Source organism: Octodon degus, unplaced genomic scaffold (assembly GCF_000260255.1).
Source record: "Octodon degus isolate 3935 unplaced genomic scaffold, OctDeg1.0 scaffold00102, whole genome shotgun sequence".
NCBI lineage: Eukaryota > Metazoa > Chordata > Mammalia > Rodentia > Octodontidae > Octodon > Octodon degus.
Genome location: NW_004524678.1, coordinates 1,105,261 through 1,126,533, shown reverse-complemented (window position 1 = coordinate 1,126,533; position 21,273 = coordinate 1,105,261). Strand labels below are relative to the sequence as shown.

Sequence of the window (21,273 nt, the reverse complement as noted above, 5' to 3'; positions counted from 1 at the left end):
AGAAAGACAGAAAGACAGAAAGACAGAAAGACAGAAAGACAGAAAGACAGAAAGACAGAAAGACAGACAGACAGACAGACAGAAAGAAAGAAAGAAAGAAAGAAAGAAAGAAAGAAAGAAAGAAAAAGATGTTCTCTGCTAAACTACATTTAAAATTACTACACAAGGGGCTGGAGTGATAGCTCAGGGGCATAAGCATCCACCTGGCAAGTACTAGGACCCGAGATCAATCCCCAGCCCCATACGCTATGCAGTCTCCGCCCAGATCCCCAGGCGTACCATCTCGGCCAGATGCAGATGCCCACTTTGTGGCCCCAGAACAAGGCATGGTGGCACACGCCTGTAATCCCAGCACTTGAGAGGTTGAGCCAGAAGGGTCTCTGCAAGTTCAAGACCAGTGTGGGGGTACAAAGGGGAGCACAAGGCTAGCCTGAGCTGCATATGCAGACCGTGTCTAAAAAACCAATTACTATAGGAATTGTTTCTCAAATGCCATGCAGACAAGCCAATGGTGTTATATACATATACATATATATATATATATATATATATAATGGAATTTTAATCATGTTTATTTTCTGCCTTTGGTATTCAAATCATTTTATAAAATAACACAAAGACTTGTCTAGCTAGTTACATTAAAATTTTTAATTTTTTTAATGTATTTAGTACAGGGTCTACAGGGTCTCATGACACTGATTGGACACCTAGCAATCCTCCTGTTTTCAGTCTCCCTGGTGCTAGAATTACAGGCTCATGCCACCACGCCCAGTCTCAATCACCATCTCAATGTGCTCCGGGGGTGGGGCCAGCAGGACACACGGGGGATCGAACCCCACTCCCGGTTTCTGCCTAAGCAGGTGTGTTAGTCCACTGAGCTATCTGGCCAGCCCTAAAAGTTTTAAAATTTTGATTGATAGCACTTAAAATGTATGTTTTAATGTTAAACCAAGATAAAATATTATATTTGAACAATTCAAATACATTTCTAGCTACCCTTCTTCATTCTGGACTATACTATATTTTACAGAGATTATGTTTGCTGACTATACACACTATATAGAAGAGAACAGTATGTAAGAACTGGACAATCAATCACATATATCACTAATCTCAGTTCTTCATGTTTATATGTGGATAAAATATCCACCACACTCCAAATAAAAGGGGAGAAATCTGTCCAAAACTTTCAAAAGAATGGAAATGAGCTCTCATCTTGAAATGACAAGAATTTGCTCGGAACAGCGCTACATTTCAGCTTAAGAAAACGTATCATTGCCCAAACACCTTGACATATTGCTTTTACAGAGTGATTTTCTCCCAGGAACCCGAGCAAGTCTTCATAAACATTAATTAATTCTCACTCTCCTTACGACGACGCCCACTTCCCAGTGCAAACTATTAGGCTAGGCTGGGTGGCGCGTCCGACGCGATGGATGCTATAATTACGTAACAGTTTGCCTTTGACCAGTGTCATCCGTGAAGCTAGACTCACGTACACTCCAGTGGGTCCTCAGGTCACAGATCAAACAGGCTTGCCTGTCAATACTGTATTAAGATGTTCACTTTGGTATTCATCCTCCAAATATGTGGCAAATCTTTTCGCCCTTTAGTGAATCTTAGCACAGTGGGGTATGGGAAAGTTCTGTTGTTGAAAGTTTTAAACAGCCTGTGTTTGTTAACCTTTTAAACCAACAGAACAGAGCTAATAAATTCAAGGTGTAGAAACTAATGTCCTACGTGTAATTTATGCCAAAGCACCCTATTCAATGCAAATAGCTCATGATACGCCAGAGACTGCTGCTGCTCAAAGGACTTAGATGACAACAAAGTGATTTTGCTGAGAAATAAGAATGGCTTTAGGACCGCAGGCTCAGACTTACCTTGAAAGGCTGAATAGGACAAGTTTTGCCACCTTTAATTCTGGATATTTAAGTCTTCCCTCTTTGACCTCAGACAAATTAAAGCATGTTCAGAACCGGTTTTCTCTCTTTAGTGCAGACTAGCTTCAGTCTCTTTTGTTAATGTTTTTTCTTTTGCATTACCGACGAAAGACACCAGCAGATGAATTTTTTAATCGTAATTTCTCATCGACCTGTGTGTGGTTAGTGGATGTGTGTATGTTCTACATGATAATAATCAGAAAATATTCTATGTGAATATTTTGTTGTTCTCCCTTTTTTATTTAATAATGCATGATAAACACGAGTCCAGATATTGGTGTCATTTTCACTGTTGCCATTTTTAATAACATAGAAAAATGATTTCCAACTTTTTGATATGGCAACCTGTGTTGGTATTATTTTATTGGAAAAATACCTCTTCAAATCATTTCCATGAGGTATAGCCCCACCCTCATATCAAAAAGCATAAGAAATTTTATAGTTCTTATTGCAGGTTACCTGTGTGCTCCAGAAAAGAAACAAATGAAGTCATCAGCAGAACACCAACCTCTGATGGGCATCATTACACGAACTGTTGCAAAGAATCCTTTTTAGTCAGGCATTTGGCTATCATCTCAGCTTCTGCGGGGGCTAAGGCAAGAGGATCCCAAGTTCAGCCTCAGCAGTCAACTTAGCAAGACCATGTCTCAAAGTAAAAAAATAATAAAAGATTCAGGGTGTAGCTCAATAAGAAGGTTCTGGATTTAATTCCTAGTATTGAGGGGAAAAAAATCCCTTTGAGTTGTAGTGTGAACTTTATAACAATTTGCATTTTAACTACTAGTGACATTATGCATTTGAAGCGATAATTTTGCATTTGTATTTTCTTTGGCATAGCATAGTATATTCCCTAAAGTGTAATATAAGCTGTGAAATATTTCATCCCTCATTTTCCTCCTTTTCCCTTTTCTCTCATTCTCTGTCTCTTTTGCTATCTCTTGCCATCTCTCTGAATAAAAATTATTTTTTGTTAGAATCTGAATAATTCATTTACATTTTTCAAACTGTTTTTCTAAAAAAAAATTATATTACATTCATTGAGGTGGCAGGAGCTTCTAGGGACAAGATGACCGAACAAAGACAAGAAGGGTTAGGTCCCCACCCTCAAAGAGCTTTCACTGGAGCGAAGAGATGATTCACAAATGTATTCATGCACCTACACTGAGACGGAGAGAAAATACCATCCTGCATTCAATGAAGAAATCAACTGAAGCCCACTGGAAGGAGGAAGCTGCTTCAGATAGCGCATCAGGCAAGAGCATCGCTGAGGAGGAGGCCCGGAAGCTGAAAGCTCTCGCACCTGGAGGCCAGCTGTATGAAGTTCTTACAAGGGAAACTTACAGGCAGATAGAATGGCAGATGGAACATCCAAGTGGGGAGTCAGTGCCCAAGGTGGTCAGAGAACAGAAAGAGGGCCCGTGTGACTGAAATGCAGTTGTCAGAGAACAAAGAGACAGCAAGTGCCTGCAGAGAGCTTGGCCAAACCATGCATAGGCCTCATAGAGTTGAAAAATCTGTGGGACCAAAGTGGGTAATGAGGGGCTAGGGATTTGGCTCAGCGGTAGAATGCTTGCCTTGCAAGCTGGAAGCCCTGGGTTTGGTCCTTGGCACCAAAAAGAAAAAATAAAAACTGCCCCTAAAAAACAATTCAACAAAAAAATACAGTAAAACCAAAGGGGGTAATGAAGTTTAGTAAGATGAGGCATCAGTAGGCCGCTCCATTTTGAGCTGGCTGCTCTCTGTGGGTTTGCTCAAGGCCTTTGATGTGAATGTCCATTGTAAACTTTCAGGTGAGTAATACAGATCACAAGGTTTCCCAGGTATTTTGTCATGGCACCCTTTTTTCATAAAGGAATTCTTGAAACTCCTGTTTCTAGGAAAGTGCTTTACAGGATACAGGTCAAAAGCTTGTGGGCCACATTCAGCCCTACTGCCTGTTGGTCAAGTGCATGAAATAAATTGTAGGTAGTCTCTTTAAAAAGCCAAAGAAGGGGCTGGCAAGATAGCTCAGCAGTCTGAAGCACCTGGTTAGGCAAGCTTAGGCAAAGAGGGGGGATAGCATTTCAATCCCCAGCACATGCCACGCCAGCCCTGCCCCCAGGGCAGGCTGAGCCGACCATAAAAAAAGAAAAAGAAAAAAAAAAAAGGAAGAAGAGTATTTCATCATAGAGGGGCTGGGGAGACGGCTCAGTAGAATAAGCGCTTCCCTGGCAAGCGCAAGGGCCTGAGATCAATCCCAGGTTCCGCAAAAAAAAAAAAAGGGTATTTCGTAACAGAACAAAAGTTATGTGAAATTCGAATTTCCATATCCATAAATAAAGTTTTATTGAGACACAGCCACCTCATTCACTTACTGTTCTCTATGACTTTTTGTGCTATAAGCATAGGTTAAGATTGAGTAGTTGTGACAGAGACCTATGGGCCTCAAAACCCAAAATATTTACCATCTGGCCCTTTATGGAAAAACATTGCCAACCTGTGCCCTACAGCGTTAGTTCTGTTACCTTCACTATAAATCTCCATATGACCTTGGCTATATTTATAATTTATGTATTTTACAGTCAATATTTATCAAGTAGTTGTCATATTTAACATTCTAGTTTTTGCCTTTGTATTTTATTACATTTTGCTATAGATTTTTAAACTTCTACTTAATAAATTCAGTCTCTCTACTCCTAATAATGCCTTTCTTTGTTAGATATCCTGAGTGTATATGTCTACAATAGACAGGCTAATAGGCAAATCAGTATTCTTTTTTTTTTTTTTCAAAGTTTTACAAATCAGTATTCTTATACCTAATCATACAGTTAAGTTTTTAATATGTTTAAACATTTTTGAAGTTTTATTTAACATATATATCTGTATTAAATCACTGTTATATGATTTACATTTAACCAACTAGGGTTTTTGGTAGCTTCTATACTTTTGTATTTTTTGTTCCTAGTTATTCAGTCATTTTTCTAACCATATTTTTTAAATCTATCTCTCAAATATTTGCTTATTCCAGAAATATCTCTCCCTCCAACAAGCCAATAACAAAGACTTTTGATAATTGTCACTTTTATATTCATCCAGGTCCAGGCTATCCTTTCAACTTTTTGATCCATCTGAATATCTCTAAACTTCAGGGGCTGGGCATATAGCTCAGTGGCATAAGGGCATGCCTGGCAAGCACAAGGTCCAGAAGTTTGATCCCCAGGCCTGCTGTGCCGGCACTGCCCCAGGGCACACTGAGACAGCAAGTGAGACTGGGCATGGTGGCACGTGCCTGGAATCCCAGCTCTTGGGAGGCTGTAAACAGGAGGATCACTACATGTCCAATCTAGTAGTGAGACCCTGAATACCGTGTAGACCCTTCCCTAAAATACAAAAAATAAAAATAAAATATAAAAATAAGCTTTCAAAAGTATTTGTAAGGAGGTTTTGGTTAGAGTTGTTTTAAATTAGTATAGGGAACTTTTCCAGTTTTTTAATCAAAGCATAATTTTTCTACCAATGGCCAGACTTTGCCAACATATTTCTTTTAAAAAGCACAAGCAAACACTGCCACAGTATTATAACACAGGGATACCATCAATTCCTTCTAAATACAAGTCTGCATTTTTCTGTTCAAAATCCTGTTGCAAACTTCTACTTAGCTCTTACATACAACCTCAATACATTTTCACTGGAAAAGTACAGAAAATTGGAGCCCCTTCCTGATCTTCTTGCACCCTTTGGAACTTGGGCCATGCACGCATGCATCTCTGTATCCCAGAGGTCTCTGGCCTTTGTCAGGAGGAAAAAGGAACCCTGCGGAAGAGAGTACAGGCCATTTTACCCTGCTTGCCCTTTTCTTCCTCCAACATTTTCCTAAATTCACTGTTCTTTGGGTCACTATGACCTACTTGCATAACGTTTGTTATCTTTGCAAGATAGAGCTGGGGTAGATTCTCTATCAAATGCTCAAGAGCTAATAATCTTTGGGTGCAAAGTTGCAGCTTTTCTGCCGTCAGCAAATCTTTCATGGTTTTGCAATTTCCTTCCTTACGGATAGGGTTCATTATAGGTTTGGTTTCTATCTTTAAATGCCTGGGAACAATCTCTTGACTTGGAAATAATAGATGCGCTACCAATAGGCCCTGTGCTAATTAGAACGCTTGAGTGTTCAGTCTTCTCAAATGCAGGAAAAAGTCCCGTTAATTTATGTTGTTGGGTCTCCAAGGTGGGGCACATTTGGTTAAAATAAATTATGAGCTGGTTCTGGAGAACTGCTAAGTGACAGCCACATAAACAATTATCTACAGAGTGTGAGCCTTCGGAGGCTGTGATTTAAGCTCCAGAGCAAAGTGCATAGAGTAAGCAGGACAGCTAAGTGGCAAACATAGTATCAAGATAAATTTGTGCCATTTCCATGTAAAGTGTCACCAACATATAAAAATATCTCCTCCCTGATTTATCTAGCTTCCATAGTAAAGTCATAAAATGTGACGTCTCTAACGAGGAAGGGAGGTGTTGGTGGAGTTTGCAGTTTGGTTCCCTGGGGGTTTTCACCTGCAGGAGGTCTACACTATCTTGCCAAAACCAACCACATTAGCAAAACACTCTCCTCTCCATAGCAAAAGTTATTTGCTAAATCCTACAACTCTTCAATCTGGAAAAGCTGGTCAATTGCAAGACAGATAATGAACAAAATAGCCTGAAGTTCTGTGGTTTAGAAGAGGAGAAAGGTTGATGGAACACACTTATCACATTGTGAAGTTTTAAAAGACTATGGGAAAAGTGACTTTTCTGGTTGACAGTCCCTACTCCCTCCTTTCCAGCTGGATGGAATGCTTTGCTATGCAAATAATAAGTCTAAACTCAAAGGAAGTGAAGGACTCAGAGTAGTACAAAGAATTCACTTTTGGGGTAAATTAACTCTTTTAAGGTACCATTGAACAAATTACTGCTCCATGCCCTAAAAGTGCTCTTATTGCTCTAAAACCTCAAAATCGCCTGAGATTAGTTTGCTTCTTGGAGAGCCAGGGCGAGGCCCATTGGAAAAACATCTTTTGTCTGCCCTCCTTAAGGCACACAAAGGAAGCATGTGAAAATCACTCCGCAACTGGACATTTGTGTCTGACCCCCACCAACAGGAATCTGATGGTTGAAAGTGTCAAGGTCAGTCTGAGCCTAGGAGCTTCCACGTTTGACTAGGTTTCAATTTGCTAATTACCGTATTTAGATAATTTTCCCTTTCCTACCACCCTGAATGCCTAAGAAAACCAATGCAAGAAAATGTGGGGGGAGTATGACAAATGGAAGAGTGACAAACAAGTGCATGCAACAGTTCTTGGGCATGCTTCTTCTTTTCTGGAGCACAGTCGCATTTTTCCAGGGAGGAACATATTCCTGAAATGACCGAAGCATGTAGATACAAGTCCTCCAACGCGCTCAATTAACAGAAACATCTGAGTCTGGGATGTCAGGACACTTAAGAACACAAAGGCACCTTCTGGAGGGTGCTTAACTTTAGTAGATGCTTAATAAGTTCTGAACAAGATGCACACAGCCCTGATCTCAACAGGATTCTTGGAGTTGCCTGAGGTTAGCAATTTAAATTTTATACCCAGCCTACTCTCTCACAAGGGAGTAAAAGGGGAACTCTATGAACACATGTCTACCCATACTTTTAGGAGTTATGATATCTTAAAGTTATAATACTGCTCTGAAATTATGATAAACAACACAAAAGCTATATTAAAACATTCTAATACATGGACAAAGACTAGAAGGAAACAGAATTCTAAGTAGCTGCTTTAGGATGATGAGGTTATAAGCGAATTTGCTTTCTCAGAAAGTTTTTATTTTTTAATGTTTTGCTAAAGACTAGGAAGAACAGAGGGATGGAGATCATTACAGATAAACAACTGGGAGAATGCAGCCGGGTATTAATGCTGGGGTCTGAGCTTTGGCTGACCAGTCAAAGGCTTGTGAAGGACAACCCAAAAGATACACATTTTCCTACTTCTGAACATCGTGTGAATTCAAGGGACAATGGGCATTTGGTAACCTTGCTTTAAATGATGTTAACCTTTTTAAAATTTCATTATTTTTGCATAATAATAGAATACTGAAGAGCACACATTAGGAATCCTCTCTCTCTCTCTCTCTCTCTCTCTCTCTCTCTCTCTTTCTCTCTCTCTCTCCCTCCCACCCCCCACCCCCCTTTCTCTTTCAACTTTGGCGATTTCCCTCAGGCCTTACCTCAGAAACAAACTGCTTTGAAAACCAAGCAACAAGGATTAGAAGATTAAATCACCAGTAACTTGAGTTGAGCAGGGCTGTACATTTTCTTGACTATGTGCAGGGTAGGGTTAGTCACTGTTATCACTGGGGGAAATACAGCTACAGAAGTAAATGATAAAGTCAAATAGTTTAAAACCAATATGTGCCTTCGACCCTTTACAGAACAATCTGCAGGATTTCAGTTCATCAAACCTAATTTTTAAAAAATGACTAAAACTGTAATGAAACTATGCAAAACTGGAATCTGCTTCCACCTTGGCTATGGAGCTCAAGGATTTGGGACAGATGAACATTGCTGGAGTTTAAAAAGTTTTGCTAGAAATCATGTCAAAAAAAGTTAAGTGAGATCAATGAGATAGATCTCAGAAAATCTTGTAAAACTGACTGAAAGCTGCACTTCAGAAATTCTAGCAGCGACACAACTCAGAAAAATTACTGTTCCATCTTCCTTTCCTCAGACATTTTTCAAATAAACATCTTTTAACCCTATAATTTTACATATTTTGACTTATTTGATCTGAACAGTACATTATGCAATATTCCTCCAGAGTTTTAAGAGAAAATGCTAAAGAGAGACAAAGCGGAGAACTGGAGTTCACTTCAGTTAACATCTTAAGTGAAAAGATTTCTAAATGGCAATTTCAAATATCAGTGGGAGATAAGACAGTAAAAAACTTTTTATTTTCGTGAGGGTTGACTCGGACTTTTGGCTTCTTTTTCACTGGTGGTATATATGTCTATGTCAACATTAGCACAACCCAAAATTCTTCCTAAAGCCAGACTCCTTGCTACCTGAGGAACATTGAAGTTGTGAAGCATTCTGTTTATTAAGACATCGGGTGTTAGACATGTGAGGAAACGTGCTCCTCACCGTCCTCCACCTGCGCCACCGGGCTAAGCACTCTGAATTTATTTTCAGTTACAGTTTTGTGAATAGTGCACAGCCTGATCACCCTGCATGGATTCTAAATGTGGCAATACACCAGTTATCCTAAATCTTTTGGGAAACACCAGTCCCAGGTCATGTAAGGTCCCCCACTTGGCTTTTTTTTTTTTTTTTTTTTGAAATGTTCTTAGCTAACAGCTCTGAGATCCTGTGAGGGGGCTGGCACCCCAGGGTCCCTGGACCAGAGGCCTGGGGGGCGCGGTCGGGGGGTGGGGGTGGTGGTGGTGGTGTCAGCATGCTGTTATCCTTCTCCACTGCGGGGTTCTCATTTTGAAAAGGAATCGGCAGGTTCTGTGGCACACCTTCTAGGCCTGGCCTGGCCTGGCCTCGGGGCCTGACGCTCTGCAGGTCCCTGGAGAAGACTGAGGTGGTGGCTGGGTTCGGTTTCAGGGCCGGCCTGCACCTCAGGCCTGCAGCCATTGGCTTGACCCCCACCGTCCACATCTGCACCGCGACTCCCGTGCGTCCCTGCAGCGAGGGACAAGACTTGCTTACTCCCTCTCTCCCGCTCTCTGCTCCGTACAGAAATCCTCGGAAGATCTCCACACCTCTCCACCACAGGGAACTCCCCAACCCACCCCGACTCCACGCTCCCGCGCGCCCGTTTGACCCCTGTTCGCCTTCAATCTGCCGCGCAACCGCCAGAGGACTCGCTCGCGCTAATCAGATCCGGCTGTGCGCGCGAAGTCACCTGGGCCCGACCCCCTAGGGCGGATGAACTGGACCGGTCCTGCCAGGGCAGGGTGAGAGGACCCCTGCCCTACAGTCCGAGGGCATCGCTGCCAGGTGCACGTCCCTGGAGGTCCCCACGGGGGGCCAGATCCTGCTGTCTGTCCCAGACCGGGGATTACTGGGGTCCCCAGCGTCGGGGCGCGCAAAGCCCTGGCAGGGTGGCGCTGCGGGCGGCGGGAGGTGAGGGGTGGGGGTTGTGGAATGAGAGTGATCGTGAGGGAAAACAAAGTCAGCGGGTCACCTGGCAGGTTCTGGGAGCATTATGCAACGAAAGGAGGGAATGTTGAATGCATCCCCCCTCTTTTTTTTTTTTTTTTTTTTTTCCTGGTCTTTAGCGCCTCAGAAGCCTGCTCCATTTTAAGGACTGGGCAGGGAAGTAACCAAGAAGGCGCCTCTGATGTGGTTAAGACTTTGCTGAATTCCTCAAGGGAGTTTTTCTTTCCTCATGTTCCTTCGAGTAATGGGAGCATTACTCTGGGAAAAGGTATGGCTAGACCCGAAAGGATCACCCTACAGCTTCTGTAAGGCACCACCGTACAAAGAAATATAAACTGCCAAACCCTATCTTAGGTCACCTCCGCTCATCTCCAATTTCTTATCTACCCAACGCCTCGAAACTAAGCTTTCAAACAGGATTTAAAGAGTTAAAGCAGGTCATTGGTCGTTGTTTTTCATGCTAACGTTTGTGGCATTAGGACTATTTTGTTAACTAGGTATATGCAATTCACAGAATTTCATGGTAAATTCCCCAGACCAAATATTTGGCTGAACAAATAAACAACATTATCCATTCTTGAAAATAAGCCAGTAGAAGCAGGGGGAGGAGGTGGGGAGAACTTGCTAGAAAGTGACCCGACCTGGACCGCCAGGGGCTCAGGACTTGCCCGGCATCACTGGCACAAGTGCTGGGGATCTGGGCTTCCTTTGCAGTGATACAGGCAAAGCAAAGTCGCTGGCAATCGGGCAAAAGCAAAACTGGGCTGCCTGAGGGGGAAGCCATAATGGGCTTCCCCTAAATGATTTATTCAAGCTCCATACCATTAATCAAAGGGGCAGCGACCTGGGGGGGCTGGGAGAGGGGGGAAAGGTCCCTGTTTGCGGGGAGTTTGGGAGGAACTGTGGAGTCTTGCTGCCTTAGCCTGGGGCTCTGATCTCCTCTCTCCACCTGCGCTCTCCAGGGAGCTGGGGCTTTGGCAACCACCCCACTTCTATTTTTATTGGTTTCCACTAAGCTGCTCCTTTTGGAGGATTGCAGGACTTCAGTAATTAAAAACAAAAATGAGTCCTGCTTCACCCACCCCACCCCCAGGAGCATGTGCATGACTGTGTACAAGAATGCACACACATCACACACAGAAAACACACACCAGCCATGTGCCTCCCACTCGTTCTCGCAGAGGGCACACCCACAGCGCCAGCAACAGCAGCTCTGCCACTAGTCCCACCTATCCCTTCAGGATACAGAAATGCACATCCATCAGTCCTCTCAAAGATAACACAAGGACACTGTCCACTGCAGGTCCCCAACCCACTCCAGTAGGCCAAGCCCACGGACGAGCCTGAAAAGGCCAGGACTAAAGGCTTGCTTAGTTGTAGGTGGTAATGAAGACCAAAGACTTCTCTGATCCTCTTCGCCGCTACACCATACCCTTCTGGAATGACATGTCTCTGCCCTTGACACAGAGATTCCCTACTCCCAAGCCCACTAACACCATCCTTTGTTACTATAGGGCTGAAAATTAAGCTGGCTGCTCGAAGAAACCCTGGCCCAGACATCAGACCTGCCAGTGTAGGCCATTCTATTCTGCCCAGGTGCAGAGAAGCACACAAAGGGGAGGGAGAGCAGAGCGAAGACTGGCATTTGACTTGGGAGTCCAGGTAATGGAAGCACAGGGCCTGTTTAAAATTCTGACTTTTAGTATCTGACCCCACTGCCAACTTCCCAGACACCCTAGCTCGGTCTGTTGGGATTTTTAACTCGATGAAGGCTTTTTTTGGGGAACAAGGGACAAAGAAAAATGTCAAGAAACACTGGAGAATGCTACTGTGTGGAATCTTAAAGTAGTCACCAAACTTTTGGAAGGTGAGTACACTTTCTGAGTAAAGCTATTTTTAAATCTGAACACACACACACACCTCAAAACCCTCCTATTTGAAGGGAGAAACCACAGACAGATAAGTTTAATGCACATTTTTCATCCCTGTTGTAAGTATAGACACTCTGAGGTATCATGAAAAGCAGAGGGAGGAATTGACTCCCTAGAGCTGAGACTTCCCCAGCCCCTGGGCTGGGATGCAGCTCTAACAGGTAAACCAGAGATGTTCCAGAAGCCCTGAACCCAGTCTTTCAAGGGACCCTCTCCTTTCATCCCTGGTTCTCCAAGGCATGTGTCACCCAGATGGGAGAGGATGCTGCATCCTTGTTAGCATTAACTAGAAATGGAAAACAATTCATGCCCACAATTACCATTTGCCTCTGCCAGCAGTTCCCTTCCGGTCCCTTCAACTCCACCACCACCACGCACCACCTTCAGGCTTCACTCCTCTCCTAACTCCACCTCTCCAGAAAACAAGCTCATTTAAAAGGGATACAGTAGAAAAGACTAAAGAGAGAAAAGGCCATTGTTTACTTTTAAAATAATGACTCATTTTATTTTTCTTTTAATACGTAGTTATAAATATATTTTGTCAAAATATATGATCAATATGGTCAAAACATTTGCACGTAAGGTCATAAATAAGGTCAAGGTGAATGTTTAGGGTTTTTTCTTCTTTTTTTTAAAGATAAAAGTCCAGCTATAAGGAAGCAGTCTGTGTGGTGTATGGGTGAGTGGATGGGGAGGTGTGTTTGTGTGTGCATCTGTCTGTCTTCAAGGGCTGCCCAGATCCATCTCAGCGGCATCCACATCCCTCCACAACCATCTCCTGATAATTTTTCAATACCACCTTGTCATACTCATCCAGGTACAGCATAGAGATGGCACTCAGTTCAGTGGGGACACAACAGGCCTTGGGGATACTGGAGTTGACAGAGTTGACCAGGGTCTGCACAATGGCGTGGTTGGTGGAGTTGAGGTGATCCGCCAGTGGAAAGGGGCAGTCCCCGTGGCAGTAGAAGGCCTGGTAGCCTGGTGGGGCCACAATCCAGTCATTCCAGCCCACATCGCTGAAGTCCACATAGAGGGAGTGGCGCCGGCAGTTCTTATTCTTCTTCCTGGACCGCTGTGGGTGATGCTTAGGGCTGCGCTTAGCCCTCTGGCGTCGGGTTAAGGCATGGCCCCGGCCATCATGGCCAAAGGTGACCAGGAGGGGCCGGAGCTGGGCCCAATCCCCACTCCCTTGAGGTAACGATCGGCTAATCCTGACATGCTGGCCCTGGTGGGTCCTTGTGTGATGGAGGTGAGTCACCTCCACAGCCAGCCCGTGGTTGGGCTGCTTCTCCCGGGTCCAGCGAAGGACCGCAGGGCTTACATCAAAAGTTTCCCACTGTGTCACGTTGTGGTGGACCAGTCTCGTGTCCAGTAGTCGCGTGATGAGGTGCCCGGCCACCGCGTCTGTCGGGGGCCTCATAACCTCATAAATGTTTATGCGATGGAAGCCCTGGTCCCAGTCTGGGCCCTGGTCCACCTGTTCCCGGAAGAGCCTGAGCTCTGCAGAGGAGATCACCTCGTTCTCAGGGATGCTGCTGAGGTTAAAGAGGAAACGGAAGGCAGAGTTCTTGCTGGTCCCTGGAACGCTCTCCATATGCTCTGGGCACAGGTGGGGGAGAAAGAGCAGGTGAGTGGTGAATTCTGCTTAGCTGGTGGAAGGCTATTAGCAGGGCTTCTTCATTTGAAGGAGTGGGAAGTAAGGCAGCCAGCAAGCAAGCAGAACTCAGCTAGCATTTATCAAGCACCAAAGGCAGAAAGTATCTCCCAACCTCCTTTATATGTCTAATAATTTCCATGTGTCAACTCCTTTACTCCACCACCTCCGGACTCCCCTTTTAAAAACCCCCTCTTGGCTTTGTGTACACAGTTTTCTTTACAAGGAGTTGTAAAGAAAAAGAGGGGCCAAGAGTGCAGGGGCAGGAGGAAACACGCACACAGCCCCTCTCTCTCTCTCTTCCACTCTTCGAGTATGTTACTAAACATTTCCCCAGCGATCTTGGGAACACAGAGCATGCCTTGTTGATCATGTTACAGAGGGGAAAATAAATTCCAACACAGTAATGATGCTGGTGGATTAATAACTCAGATTTACTTTGGAAAAGAAACATCCGCTAGGAAACATTCAGATCAGATTACAAGGCCCCTATTGAATAAACCTGACAAACACGCAGCTGTAATATTAAATCAGTAGGTGCTTTGAAAAAAAAAAAAAAAAACAGGCAGAAAAGGCTTTGATATGGCCAGAACACACCGCTGAGGCTAGCTAGTCCTTGTCTGAGTGGCGTGGTCCCTTTCCCGGAGACCCCTCCCCCTCTGTCTCTAGAAAATAAGTTCAGCGGAGCTCTGGAAATTCTTGGAGGTAAGTAGCGGCCGGTTCCTCAGCCTCCAGGAGTGGGGCTTTGATGTAACCTGAACTGTCTTCCCCAGGGCTTCCTCGGCCTCCAGCCAGCCCCGCTCGCTGCCCTCCCCCACCCGGTGGGGGCAGGGACTGACCTTCATGGTGGAAGCTCCTCACGGTGTTGGCCCGGCTGGCAGGGCGCTCCGGGTACTCCATACCGGTGCCGTGGACCTGCTCTTCCTCCTCCTCCTCCCCAGACTGCAGCCGGTACAGATCCCGCATGTAATCTGGGATGATGGCGCTCTTGCTGGGCTGCGGGCGGCGGCGCAGCCCGAACATCTGCAGAAGTGTCGCCTCGAAGTCCCGCAGGAGCTCATGGCTCTGCCCAGAGCGGCGTCCTCCCGCGTGGCCCTGAATCTCGGCGACTTTTTTCTTCCCGGTCTCAGGTATCAAACTAGCATGGCTCGAGCCTCCTAGCAGGACTTGGCATAATAAAACGACCATCAGCATTCGGTTACCAGGAATCATGGTGTCTCTGGGAAGGGGGAAAAGGTGGAAGGTTAAAGAATAAATAAACACCAATAAACAGAGAGAAACAGAGATGTCGCCACATATGCATATAGGGCTGGTCGGGAGGGTCAAGATGGAAAGCAGGTCAGAAAGATCAAGTGTGTTTTCTCCCTTGCACCCCACCACTAGCAGCAGCTGCAACCACGAAAGGCCTGAAAGTAAGAATTGCCCTGTAATTACTTGGTCTAACTTGTTTACAGTCAAATAACCCCAAATCAGATAGCCTCCATCCTGTTAATCTTTTTTTGTCCCAACTGGTATCTGAGCCATGATCTCAGCGTGGATTCTTCAAGGATAAACAGTTAACATTGAGGGGCTAGGAAGGGGTGGGGGAAGGAGAATTAACATGCCATTGCTTTCCACTTTGGACCTCCGGCGTCTCCCCCTCTTCCTCCACCCCCTTTCTTCCTCCACCCCCTGAGCCCAACTTCCACGATTTCCAACTGTTTGTGAGCAGAAAGAAGTAAAAGCAGAGAGGGGACAGGGCAAACACAGGGGCCTTGGGCAGCGGCTGGGAAAGGTGTCTGGGGTCTGTGCGGATGGCTGGACGGGCGGCTGATGAGTTTGAAATGGCCAGCAAGAAAAGAACATGGGATCGCGCCCGCAGACTCGCTCCCAGGACTCGGCGAATTTTGACAAGAGGCTGGGAACGCACCATGGGGACACCGGGCGCTCCCGAAGCCAGCGGGGCTGGGACACAGAGTGGTCAGTCTTCAAGGTACAACCCCGGACTGGACGGGGGACCTTTTCCGTGTAGTCAGTCCCCTCACGTTCCCCTTCCCTGCAACGCACCGAATCACAGAGGGCGAGTAGGGGCTAGCAGGGCTTTAAAGGCAACCGGCAAGCTAGTAGCGTCCGGGCTGCGAGGCCAAGAGGAGAGCGACAGCGCAGCCAGGGTGCGGAGCTCGGATGCTGGAAGGAAGGTCCGACGGGAGGGACAGACGGCGACCCGGGGTGGGGGCGGGGGGGCCAGAGCAACTCCAGGGAGGGGGAAGGAAGAGGTTTCTACTCACTGACAGAAAACAAGGCATATAATAACAGTCCATGATTCTTGACAGCCAATCTTGAACAGACTTGCTGGAAAGGCTCAGAGAAGCTGCGGCAGCGCGTCGCTCGGAATGGCACTACGGAATGGCTCCTAAAATGAATATTTGAATATAATGAGACTCCAGCGCAGACAGGCTCTGTTTTTCTTCCAGCCCCTCCGAGTCACGTGAGCGCACAGGCCCCACCCCGAGCGCTGGGGCGCCCGCCCAGCCCACTCCACCCTCCGCCCCCGCTCGGCCCGCCCCTGGACGCGGCGCCGCAGACCTCGCACCGGCCGCGCCGGGAGGAGCCGGCCTCCGGCCCGGCGGTCGCCTCTACCTGCGGTGCGCTGCGTGTCCGTCCAGACCCGCGCGCGAGCTCCTGAAGCTGGCGGGTCTGGGGAGCGCAGTGGGACTGCGCTTCGCAGCGCATACGCGACTCAGGGAGGGGGGCCTCCGCGCAGGGACTGCCCGAAGCTTCAGCCCCCGGAGGCGCTTGAAACGGAAAAAGCCCCGAGGGACCTCCAGTACACAGGCACACGCGCGCTCGTGCCGGGTCTCCAGGGAGCCACACGGTGCTCTCCGAGACCGGCATCCACCCGTGGCGGGCGCCTGCAGATGCTCAAACCAGCTGGGCAGCCAGTTAAGCCACAGTTGCTGCCCTCTCTGCAGCGCTCCGGACTGGGAGGAGAGGGATTCAGGGTGTCGCCGGTGTGGGAAAGTTAAAAGGGACAAGCTGCTAGAGACATTTTTCTGGTTCCAGTTCAGAGAATCCCCGCACGTACTCTGTCGGCCATTGCACCTACTACCCCGCTCCTCACCCCCGCCCAGTAAAGCGGACCCCCTAGAAAGTGATCGGCGGGGCATTCAAGGCGGAGGCACAGACGCCTAGGCTCCCGGTTCTAGACAAGTTCAAAAAGAGGCGTGGCCAAAGGAAGGGCGCATCCCAGGTTTCAGGTCTTACAATGTCGCGGAGGTTTTGCAACTCCCGACCGGGCGCAGAAAGGAAATCCCACTGTGTTCCCAGGAGTGGAGCGAACTGTGAACAGCTCACGGCCTACACTCGACCTCGGGCTGGGGCTCCAGCTCCCCCGCTTGGCTTATTTTTTAAACCACTACACCCCCGCCCCGCCCGCGCGCGCCACTTCCTCCCCCACCCCTTTCCTCTTTGCACAGTCTGCAGAGTAGTAGCAAATATTCCTGTAACAATTTTACCAACCCACAGCTCAAGCAATGCCCGGGGTGACCTGCAGAAGCCGTGCGCAGGGTCACCTAGCGCAAGGGCCGCTTCAGATATCCGAGCTGGCACAATTCCGCCAGGCTGCATGAACTGCGTCGCCTCGGGGCAGAGACCCACGATTCCCGCCCCGGCGCCTATTCCTCCCGGCCGCCCCGACACAAACCTGTGCCGGGTTTCCGCCTTGGGTTGCATCGGAACGCGAGGGCACGGGATGGTGGCCACGCTTTCCCTTTACAAACCTAAGCTGTCTTTGGAGGAGAACTTTGCAAGAAGCCACTTAAAAAGGGAAGTAAAGGACGGAGCAGCAACTTTGCCCTTTCTCCGGCGCTACCCGACACCGCGCGTCCGGGTGCGGAGGCCGAGGGCGCCCCTGCGCGACCGTCCACGCCCGGCGACAGCCGCGCCGCCGTTGGAGCGGTTTCTCCTCTTCCCGTCCCACGCTGGCGCTGGAGCAAACCAGGAAAGGGGTGGAGAAAGCAAAGTGGCTTTTTTCCCCTTTTGCTTTTACTTTGATAACATTAGAGCCCTTAGAAAGCTCCACAAGGAGATCTCCCGGAGCGGGGAAGTAGGCAGATGCAGGCGAGAGCACCGAGGGAGGCGCGAGCCCGAGACCCCGCGCCCACCTTAGGCCCCGGGACCGCCGGAGTGGCGGCCGGACAGTTCTGCCGCGGAACGTGTGGGGAAGCGGGTTCGTGTTTCAATTTCATATTGACTATAACTAATCACCCCCCCATTTTTAAGTTACAAAGATAAAACTTCTCTGTAACTTTATTTTTATGAGGGAGGCGGGGGTGGGGATACAACTCAGGGCGGCTGCTCTTTGCTTCCCAACGCGAATCTTCTTCCCACGCCGAAGTTTCAGGTGGCCTCAGTTTACCAAGCATGTGCCCCTTGGGGTTTTAAAGTCTCACAAAAGCTTTCAGCTTATAAAACCACGATACTCACAAACCATCGACCAAAGCTGTGCCCAGCAGTAATCTGAGGCCCGGCTCTAACACCCGTGGGGAAGGGGTTCGCAGGAACCCCAGTCCCGGAGCCCTTTCCCGAGCTTTCCTCGTGCTGAGGGGCTGGGGGAGCCGCGCGACCCGCCAGGATCTCCCCCTGGAACGCGACGCACGGGGGTCAACATCCTGGAGCCCCACACCGTGAAGTAATCGGTGGCAGCCGGTCTGGGGAAGCCGCGCGTGGAGCGCGCGCGTCCCGCGGCCGCTGCTCGCCAGCTCTCTGGGACAAGGTGAGCGCCGGTCCCCTCGAAGCAGCCTCACGGCGGCTGGCACTCCCCCGAATACCGCGCGGCAGCGCTCCGCGCCACAGACCCAGCCGGGCTCGGTGTCCTCCGCCCGTGTCCAGGTCCCTCGACGCCCTCCTTCCCTCTGGAGCTCAGAGCCATTTGGCTCTCGCCTCTCTCAGGTCCTTCCCGTCTGGGAATCACAGCCGCCGGCCCTCGGGTAATGCAGAGACCCAAACCCCACCTTTCCCAACGACCCCCGACCAAGAATGTCTCTCCTTTTCACCTCTCCTGCCGCGAACCTCCCAACGTGGGAATGGAGAAGGTGGTCGGCACGGGCAAGAGCGGATGGGGAGGTGTTCAGCAGCATCCCCACCTCCATCCAACAACACCGTTGCGGGGTGTGCGACGGGCCACCTTCTCCCTCGGTTGCACCCGGCGCTCCAGCTTCTCCCTAAGTCGGGCTCGGCCCCCTCCAAGTTCGCCCCTCGCCAGCACAGGTACCTCGCTCACCATGGGTCCCCGCAGTAGCGGGCTCGCCCGAAGCAGCTCCTGGGCACCTCGGAACGGATCGGGGCGAGGGCCGGGGATGGGGCGCTGCAGGCTTGGGATGGCTCGGACTGGAATCCTATCAGGGCAGAGGCAAGGCGCTCAGCCCGGCGTCGCAGGGTCCCGTGCAGAACTCACCTAGCTTCCGTCTGCGCGCCTTCCCTCCCACCTTCCTCCACTGCCCTCCCGCATCTACTCCTTCTCTTTCCCTCGCTAGCTTTCTTTCTTTCCTTCCTCCTCCTCTTGCCCGGCAGCCCCTCCCTTTTTCCCTCCTCCCTAGCTCGCCTCCCTTTCTGGAGATGGGAGCCCCGCCCACATCCTCCTACCCGCCGCCGGGCCGGGCCTCACAGGCCCGGGTCCCGGAAGCCGGAGCTGTGCTGCGGCCCGCAGATGCCGGCGGGCCTGGGGCGTCGCTCCCTCTGGCTCTGAGCAGCGGCCGGGGCTCACCTGGGTACCACGTGCGGAGGTACTAGAAAGCATGCACCGACTAGTCACCGTACCTTCCAAAAATACCCATGGGAGTCTGGGCTTCCCTGAGTTTAGAGTAACTGCTGCCCAAACTGATGATTAAAACACTGTGTAATCACCATTTACCCCGAGTAATTAGAGATAATGAAACACCTCTAAAATCAGGTTATGGAGAAAGGAGCTGTTGGATTGGTTTAAAGGGTGGCCTTCCATAAACTGTTAAAGGACTTCCAAACGTTGGGAAACTGGCTATGTGCTGAGCTGTGTCGCTAAAAGGGATGATTCTTTGGCTATTAAAAGGTGACTTTCCTTCCAAAACCCTTTTAAAGCGCTTCTTGTGGAATACCTTGGTGAAGGTTGGAGCACACAGCTCCCTAAAGGGGCCACCTCCTTGCTCCTCCTCCTCCTCCTCCTCCCCTGACTTTTCAGATGATCTAAGTGGCTTGCAGATAGGCTGGCATTCCCTTCAATGAAGAGCTCTGAGGCTGGCTGAAGCTCTGCCCTAGCAATTGATTTTGTTGCTGATGTCTTACTTGTTCATGGAATACCGGAGAATTCTTAACCTCCCAACCTGAGAGAGAGAGAGAGAGAGAGAGAGAGAGAGAGAGAGAGAGAGAGAGAGAGAATGAATGCCCTTTGGTCTGGTTTTAAAGGAAAAGAGAATGAGGATTTGGCACTTTCCCATCGCAGAAAAGTACTGTAACATATTAGCAGGGAGGTGGAATGTGGTGGCTGCTGAACCTTCCCAAGCAGGACCTAATTTCACAGCGGGCTCCAGATGGAGCCTGGAGGGAGCTATCAGCCTGGTCTCTGTTCTCCAAACAAGGAAGGGGACCCACAGCCAGGTGGAAGGGACTCCCTGATCCGGGTAGACAGGGAGAGCTCACCACTTCCTTTCCTGGATTGCTTTCCCTGAGGTGGACATTACTGTCTCTACGAAATACTGAGTTCTCCACTTAGGCAGACATCAGCCTGGGGAGCTCATCTCTAAAACTCCATTTACAAAGCTTGGCTATTTAGAAAACAGAAGCTACTTCCTGTAATGTATAGAGCAGGGATTAAGAAGGATGGGAAGTGTGAGATAACAGGGCCACAGCAGTTGGGTCATCTCTGCCTACCTGGATCTTTTCCCAACAGTTCATCCAACAGCAGAAACCAACCAAGTCCTTCCAGTTCCTGAACTCCACATTTTCTTGTCTAACATAACAAAATATTATCAGTGGAATAATTAGGCCAGATACTTTCCACACTCCCTTTAAACTTGAAAACAATCTGATTATTTTATTGTAATTGTAGCAAGCATGTGCCCTCTTTCACTTTAAATCACTTCTGAGCCTACCTCCCCTAAGAACCTCTGATTAAACAGGGCAGGGCAATAATGTCAGCTCCAAAAGATGACTGAAAATATACCTCCAGCTTCCAACACAGTCAGATTTACAATTAATTATTAAAAATAACACAAAATTAGAACCCCATTATATGGCTCCTAATAGCTCTCCTGAGGCAGCAGATAGTCTGTCCCTCTCAAATGCCAGAGAAATAGATCAAATTGTTCACTGAGCCCCCTAAATCAATCACTCTTATTTTAATCATTAATGCAATGTCTTCCTTAATATTTAAGCTCCAAGACAACAGTGCTATGCTGTCCTGAAAAACAGGATTTTGTTTTCCTTTAAAGCATTATGTGATCTGCTTTTGAAAGCCAAATGTTTTGAGCTGGATGGATTCTTATCTCGTGTTGCTGAAGCCCAGACAATAAAGTGACCCCAGCCCACCCATGAGTGTGAAACCTACAGACCTGGAGTCTCCAATTA

General features: G+C 48.1%; 1 protein-coding gene across 3 annotated transcripts; it reads right to left on the bottom strand.

Annotated features, from left to right (window-relative positions):
* Positions 1-12,516: 12,516 nt before the first annotated feature.
* Bmp4 (bone morphogenetic protein 4) lies at positions 12,517-19,252 on the bottom strand. Of its 3 annotated transcripts, none has more exons than XM_004638739.2 (4): positions 19,130-19,252; positions 15,963-16,087; positions 14,535-14,914; positions 12,517-13,640 (listed from the first exon to the last, which is right to left on the bottom strand). In XM_004638739.2, exons 3-4 carry the CDS (start codon positions 14,905-14,907, stop codon positions 12,784-12,786), a joined length of 1,230 nt encoding a protein of 409 aa, XP_004638796.1. In that variant the 5' UTR covers positions 14,908-14,914; positions 15,963-16,087; positions 19,130-19,252; the 3' UTR covers positions 12,517-12,783. The 3 variants fall into 3 exon arrangements, with proteins under 3 accessions (XP_004638796.1, XP_012371813.1, XP_023579517.1); XM_012516359.2 differs by having other exon boundaries at positions 18,956-19,196; XM_023723749.1 differs by lacking the exon at positions 15,963-16,087 and having other exon boundaries at positions 12,673-13,640; positions 18,956-19,196.
* Between the last annotated feature and the right edge of the window lie 2,021 nt (positions 19,253-21,273).

Bases quoted from the DNA above. Each gene is read 5' to 3' on its own strand.
- Bmp4 (XM_004638739.2), bottom strand. From the start codon at position 14,907: ATGATTCCTGGTAACCGAATGCTGATGGTCGTTTTATTATGCCAAGTC. The intron at 13,641-14,534 runs GTCAGTCCCTGC...ACCTGTGCCCAG, and splicing joins GAGGAGCTTCCACCATGAAG to AGCATATGGAGAGCGTTCCA.